Source organism: Pinus tabuliformis, chromosome 8 (genome assembly GCF_031772625.1).
Source record: "Pinus tabuliformis cultivar Carrire ecotype Pingquan chromosome 8, CPIR1, whole genome shotgun sequence".
NCBI classification, from domain to species: Eukaryota; Viridiplantae; Streptophyta; class Pinopsida; order Pinales; family Pinaceae; genus Pinus; species Pinus tabuliformis.
The window spans coordinates 635,838,280-635,845,493 of NC_142294.1; the positions used below are offsets into that span (position 1 = coordinate 635,838,280).

The 7,214-nt window shown below is 37.4% G+C and overlaps 2 protein-coding genes across 2 annotated transcripts; both read right to left on the reverse strand.

The window, feature by feature from the left end:
- Positions 1–232: 232 nt before the first annotated feature.
- Positions 233–3,621, reverse strand: LOC149237130 (cysteine-rich receptor-like protein kinase 2). Its single transcript, XM_089372591.1, has 7 exons — positions 2,567–3,621; positions 2,301–2,468; positions 2,058–2,203; positions 1,754–1,964; positions 1,417–1,650; positions 856–1,000; positions 233–744 (listed from the first exon to the last, which is right to left on the reverse strand). The coding sequence occupies exons 1-5, from the start codon at positions 3,444–3,446 to the stop codon at positions 1,487–1,489; spliced, it is 1,569 nt and encodes a 522-aa protein (XP_089228717.1). The 5' UTR covers positions 3,447–3,621; the 3' UTR covers positions 233–744; positions 856–1,000; positions 1,417–1,486.
- Positions 358–993, reverse strand: LOC149237131 (cold-responsive protein kinase 1-like). The gene is made up of 2 exons (XM_089369160.1): positions 856–993; positions 358–744 (listed from the first exon to the last, which is right to left on the reverse strand). Exons 1-2 carry the CDS (start codon positions 991–993, stop codon positions 358–360), a joined length of 525 nt encoding a protein of 174 aa, XP_089225286.1.
- Positions 3,622–7,214: the final 3,593 nt, after the last annotated feature.

Here is a 7,214-nt window from a genome sequence, read left to right on the forward strand (position 1 = left end):
TGCTATCGATGCCCTCTTGTCTATTAATACTAACGCTATTGATGCCCTCTTGTCGTAATAGACAAACAGGACCAATCAATTTTGCACATTAGGTCACATAAGTCCCAATTCTTTTGAATGACATGATACTTCGATAAACTACTTATTTATTCACCAAGAGAATTACGCAGAGTATGCAAGTGTAACAGGACAATTCATCTTATGTGTCCCAATGGATTTAAATGACTTTCAATTTCCTGATTTAAAAATCATTTTGATATAATTGAGAAATTATTTATTTTGACATGATTGAGAAATAAGATAATGCCGTTTTATAATAAACAAAGATAAGGATAATACCGAGAGGCCAACTGGCTGTCATCTCGGCTCCAAAATGCTTGATGAAGGGTAAGCACCTCCAGATTGAGTATCGGAAGGTCCATGTGAAGAAATATCTGCACTGCTTGATGGTTTATCCGGATCCTGAGGTGGAGTTACAGTAACTGTAGGACGTTTAACTTTGTCATTTGTCCCCGCCACACCATCCAGATCTACGAAAGCAGGCTTTGTGGGCGAAGGTAGATTTTCTCGCTCATTTGTCAGCATCAACACCACCTGCAACATTGATGGCCGCAACGCTGCAGCTGCTTGCGTACATAAAAGACCAATTTGGATCAACCTAATCCCTTGCTCCGACGAATAACTGCCCTTCAACGCGGGGTCGATTACTTCTAAAGCTCTCTCCGCTTTATACAGTCTCCATGTCTGGTAAATGGTCAATATAAACAAAACATATAACTTCAGTTAGCAAGGGATCATAACGTTATGGAGATCTGAGAAAAATTCTACTTCAAGATGAGATCACATGAGCCATACTCCTTCGATGAGAAACTCTGTGTCATGAACCAAACTCTGACTCTTTCTTCCGCTGATAATCTCAAGTACAAGTACTCCAAAGGCAAATACATCTACTTTCTCTGTCAACTGTCCGTGTAAGGCGTACTCCGGGGCCATGTAACCTCTGCACAATATTATTACTATGAAATATGCACATCTTAACACTTAAAATAAATGATCATACCGTTTTGCCATTTTTCAGAAATGATGTTACAAGAATCTCAATCTGGTGATGGAATATTTGTTGAAACTGAGAACGAAATTGATTGAAATGACAAATTTGGTTTCACATATGGATTTAGCAATCTCTAAACCTCTATTGAATTCTAATCATACAATTCATATTCAATTTCATGAAACAAAAATAATTTAACAGTATATATTTTTTTTTATTCTCCCATTTGACTATAGCTGGAAGAGGCAGAAAGTCGGCTATTAAGATATACTGCACCTTTTAATTGGCTTGTTGGTTTATGCTCTGTAATCTTTTTGAAGAAAAAGTGTGAAGCCACAAGAAATTAACAGTGAGAAAATTCTTACAAAGTTCCTACAACGTTAGTGCTGCCGTGGCTCTGGTCTTCTGCAAAAAATCTGGCTAACCCAAAGTCCGCTATTTTTGGTCTATATTTACCATCCAGTAATATATTGCTGGCTTAATATCTCTGTGGATGATCCGAATCTCAGATCCCTCGTGAAGATAGGCTAGCCCACGTGCAGCTCCCACCATGATCTCATGCCTCTCTTTCCAGTCAAGTAAATGAGGTTTTGTTGCATCTGCAAAGCATCACACTGTAAAAATATTAGAAACCTACATACACAAACTCGAACAAATCCAGGATACATCCACTGATTATGCAGTTAATGGGCTAGAAGAAACCGAATAGAATCTTGTCGAGACTACTGTTCTCGAGGTACTCGTAAACCAGTAGCCTTTCTGAGCTTTCAACGCAGCAGCCAAGCAATTTGACAAGATTCCTGTGCTGAAAACGGCTGATGAGATTTGCTTCATTCAGAAATTCAGCGTCTCCTTGCCTTGAACCTATATACAACCGTTTAACTGCAACAATTCTTCCATCAGGTAAAACCCCCTGCACATCAAAGCAATTAAAAATTACCTTTATTATCAATTGGAGCTGCTACTTTCAGACACCTATTCCAAAGCATTGATCCTATGCTCTCACTTTAAAGACGGATCCAAAACCTCCCCCGCCGAGCTTGTTCCTTGCATTAAAATTGGAAGTAGCCTCCCTCAGAATACCGTACTTGAAAATTAATTGCGAATTCAAATTCAATATGGTGAGCGGTACGATAGATTCTCTTTTTCCACCTGCGAAAATAGTTACACGGCTTCCTTATATCTGGCCACAGAAATAGGTAAAAAGATCACAATAGAAAAACTAATCATGGTATCTAAGATCCTTCACCTGTATATTGAGCTGCAATTGCAGAATCCCCAGTTCTAGATTTCACTTCCGTACGTTTGAGACAAGAGAAACTTTTCCTCCTCATAATCACTATGGCCACAATGAATCCAACAATCCCGCCAGCGACTGCGCCCATAGATATTGCAAGCATCCTGCCATTTTTTCTTTCTGCAAATTTGCACATATATTCGCAATAGGTTTATGTATTAGTTCCTAGAGTTAAACTGCTATATTACTTATCATCGTATAATAGGTGAAGAATATACCGGAGGAAACGGGAGGACTTTCTGCTGGAGGTGGCCAGAGAACGGAAATGTTGAAGAATTCATAAACCTCGTAACGCAAATAGCAGTTCTCAGACCCGAATTGTGCCCCAAGAGCTCCAATTTGACATGAAAATATTTTATCCAAGGCATAAGTTAGGCACGATCTGCAACTTGTCCGGGACAGATCTCTCCAACACTGCGCTAAGCTGTAGATTTTCCCCGTTAGACTAGAAGGCCGCGATGCTGTATCTGCAGCGAAAAGTTTGGGACTCTGACGAGCTTCAAGGGTAATATTTTTGAGGCGGGCCTTAACAGCATCTGTGAACTGCTGTGGCCGACTGCTGTTACGAGTGTTGCAGAGAACACTTATTGGCATATTCTTCCTACTCTCAATGTCATTGTAAAAGTTATGATTGTCATAACGCAAGAAACAACCATCTAGTCGAATGAATCCAGAAGTGTTGTGGCATCCCAGAACAAGATTTGCTTTGGCCGTCGATGCGCACTGTTTGCAATCGGAAGAATCCAAATCTCCCCTGCACTGGACAAGCCCGTAAACAGTACTATTGTTGTTTGCCCCCTGAGCAACAATACTAGAGGTATTGAATCCGGTGGTATAAACATTGTTCACCAGTGAATCTAAAACCTTGTTTAGATTAAGCTGAAACGCGCTACCGTTTGTATATGTATAATTGCCGCTATGCCCACAATTGCTCCAAACGGTAGGAGTCTCGGGATCAGCAACTGCTAAGAGCATACACGTACCTAGACTGACTATAAGTAACACACTGTACTCAATTACCAATTTCATGGCCGTCGCCATAACCAGCTCCTCTATGTCTTCTGTGCCCCGCCCCTGTGCGACAAGAAGTCTTGGCATTGTTGGGGCAGCTGTTCAATTCAATGGCCTTATAAAGTTGAAGCTGTAGCATTTCATATTTTGGAGTGTGTGGAATACTGTTATTGAAAAATAAAATTAGAATCATGTCCAACTTGCCTTCCAGCAGGAAAATCTTATCGTCGTTGCTGTGCGTCGGCCGTGTCCAGGACGTCTGTTTCCAACCCACTAAATGTGACCTGCTGCGTACTCCACACGTTTAATTGATACATGATGGTTAGATACCACGATGAAATTTTATAATAGCAGAATCGGATTTCTATTTGACAGGTACCGATCAATGGTTGGTTGCAACCGAATAAGTGTTTGAATTTTTTAAGTCGAGAATATCTGCTGAGAGGATGATTGCAACTCAACAACTTGAAAGAATAATATGAGAATATCCGATGAGAGGATGTTTGCAACTCAACAACTTGAGGAATAATATTTGAGGTTGAAAGGTTTGCTTTTACTTAAGATTAATGTAAATCTATTTTAATTTCAGAAAAAACACAGAAGCAATAAAATTGAATCATATTATTTTAAGTTGACAGGATGTTTTTCTTGGTTGCTTGAAATTATGATAAACTTATAAATTATGTTTAATTTATTTTAGTTTTATGCTTAAAACTATTTTTTTTAATTTTGGTTAATATGTTTTTATGATATTAATTTATTTTATATTTTACTTATTTATTTTGTATTTAAACTAATAGTTTAATTTCATATTCACTTTACACTAGTTGATTATGGTCACTATCACTATAGGTATGCACTTATTATTGAACTATTATTTTCTTTGTTTTTCGTAAATCAAGTTACTTTTGACTTTTTACAAAATTTCTATATCTCAAAAATAGGTTTTAATGAAAAAAAATATAAGATTAATTTTTCCCTAAAATAAATTTAAATGAAAATATTTTTAGTTTATATCTTATTTTATTATATTTGTATTTAAATTTTTGATTCAATATATTTAAATTTAAAATATAATAAGTAAAATTCAAAGTATATTTTTTATTAGAAATAAATGTATATAAAACAAGTCTAGAACCATTTTAATTCTTGATCTACCAAGTGTTGAGAGGCATCAAATCATTTTACATGTTAAGATATTTGTATCTTAAGAGATTTGATCCCTCTTAGCACTTGGTAGATCCAGAGTTAAGATGGATCTAGGCTACTTTGATTTCCCCTTTTAAATAGGCTATATTCCACATGAATATCATGGGCAACGCCATGGGATCTAGGCTAGTTTGATTTCCTGCTTTAAATAAGCTATATTCCACATGAATATCATAGGAAATATCATGGGTTATCATAACTTATTCCTTTTTTTGTCAGTCAAACTTCTTCTATTATATTCTCATGATTGAGCCAAGAGGCTCATTCTACAGCACAGTATGATGTGTAACGGTGTCTCTTTGTCATAACAGTTGAAATTGTGCTCACGTCACCCAAAATAAAAAAAAATTTAAAATAAAAAATTAAATAACTATACAAAACATTTAAATAACGTTGGCTCATAAAAATATTTGCACGTGAAGAAATTAGATCCCTCTTGCCTCATGTTAGATGCATATTTAAGATGCATCTATGCTGGTGAAAACATGCATACAAAATGTTTCTCTACAACTCCTCGAACCTCATTCTGACCATACTTGTTGCCAAGGGAGTTGGAGTTTTCTAAAGATAGACCCATATAGTCATTATTTTCACCAAGATGAAGAGCCTTACAACACAAAAAGGAGACAAAATGATTGTAAACACCGATAAAAGCATATCGAGGAGGATGTTGGGGAGGAAATACAAGAGGTGAAACAAGAAATCTAGTAGGATCATGCATGTTGAAGTCGATGTGTTGAACTCGTGCTTCGAGATCACGAATACGTTCATTGGTTCATCATTGGCTCTGGCGAATATTGTCTAGCTGCTCAAGAATTTCATTCTAGCTTAACTATATATCATTCATGTAAGCTACCAATTCAGTGTGGTCCTCATACCTGTTCTCTGCGAGATTGTCCATGTTTTCCTCATTCCCTCTAAGTCGATCTCCAATGGATTCCAAAGAAGCTAGAGCATCCACGCGACCTTGGGAGTGACCCGGAGCATGAGCTACCTCCCCTTCGCGTTCCTCAGCTAATGAATTATCTGAAGGAGAACTATGGTTGTTGGTCGGATGACATGCAAAGATACGATGATCACCTCCACGACATGGCCACTCTTATTGGCGTGGCATTGCCACTAGACAAGAATGATTCATGAACTTGAGCTGAGAGGGAGCCTTAAGAAGCCTATCCGATTAGGGGCAGTAAGGCCAACCTCAAGCACAAAGGAACCTCCTCTGCATATGAGCAGTAGATCCATAGTAGGAATAAACTCCAAAAAGGGTATCGATGGTTGTATGTCTAATTGACTCACTAACAGAAACACCCTTGACAATTGCAATGACTACCTTCCAGAGTCTCACTCCTTTCACCAAACTAGCCAAAAAGACCAACCATGAAGAACAGACCCCTAACCAGTAGCAACATAGTGTAAATTAGGGGCGAATGATAGAATTCAACAAGCATAGACCAGAACAAAGAAAAAGGTGGTCACAAGAGCCATGCTTGGATAGATAAGAAGAAGATACCCAAGCAGATACATAACCAAACAAGAAACTGAGACACTATCCAAGTATTGAGCAGTTGAGGCCCACTTACCACAGCAAAAATCTCCTTTTAGAAATTATCGAGTCCACCCTCCTGAGCCCAATTCCATACTGCGCACCTCAAACAGAAATAACCCAAGAGGGTGACCACTTCACAAATTAGGAACGAGCCGGAGACCCAAAAACAAGACAGAAGAGTTACCTACACCAAGCTGTGTAAGCTATCTTGAACCCCATGGACGAAATTGACTTCACTGCTCTTGAATTCCCCACCAGGCTCGCTGTAAGGAAGAAGCCCTCCACTCGGAATTGTGCCAGGGTAGTATGAGGGTCAATACGGATCCACACTACTGCAAGACGGGTGGTCGCTACATTTCGCCATCTAAGCCAACACCGAGGCGAGCACGCATACAAGACCTTTCTTCTCGAGAATTCGACTCATAATGGTACCGTTACCTTAAACCAAACTTAACTCCAAGCATGTATGTCATGTGTTGTGAGGGGATAGTTGTGATGCAAGGTTATCATTTGTTTACCCACCCCCATCGGGGAAAGTCAAGTTTATTTTAACTACATAACAAAAATTATTAACTTAAAATTTTTATTTTAGCATAGGGTTAGTTTTACTTCAAATTTACCTTAACTACCCAATAAAAATTGATAAAAAAAAAAATAATGTAGAATTTTTATTTTAATATGAACATGTCTTACATACTTACATACTAGATTGGAAAGCCCCTCTTAGTACAATAAAAAGTAAAATAAATCATAATTTTTTTTTATAAACTTACTTTTTTTAATATTTATTTCTATTTTATATTTTTAGATAATTTATTTAAATTATTATTTTATATAATTGGTTTAAAAAGTTTCATTATAGTAGGTCGACGCTGTCAAAAATACTAAAGTGAAGTAAAAAATACTAAAGTGAAAATTAAAGACACTTTTATTAATTTAAAAACCACTTATAAGAAACAAGGAGCCACTGTTGTGGCGCTAGTCCCTGCCGGTTAATAGAAGGGTTTGGTGAGTTATTATGATGAGATTTAATAGGTGTTTAATTTGCATTATCATCAGAGCTGGTTTGCATTACTAGTGTGTTGTAGGCATGCTTATTT

Excerpts from the sequence above, each read along its gene's own strand:
- LOC149237131 (XM_089369160.1), bottom strand. The coding sequence starts at position 993 with ATGGCCCCGGAGTACGCCTTACACGGACAGTTGACAGAGAAAGTAGAT. Across the intron at positions 745-855 it reads CAGAGTTTCTCATCGAAGGA|ACATGGAGACTGTATAAAGC; the intron begins GTATGGCTCATG and ends ACCATTTACCAG.
- LOC149237130 (XM_089372591.1), bottom strand. The coding sequence starts at position 3,446 with ATGCCAAGACTTCTTGTCGCACAGGGGCGGGGCACAGAAGACATAGAG. Across the intron at positions 2,469-2,566 it reads AAGTCCTCCCGTTTCCTCCG|AAAGAAAAAATGGCAGGATG; the intron begins GTATATTCTTCA and ends GCAAATTTGCAG. Across the intron at positions 2,204-2,300 it reads AATTGCAGCTCAATATACAG|GTGGAAAAAGAGAATCTATC; the intron begins GTGAAGGATCTT and ends CTATTTTCGCAG.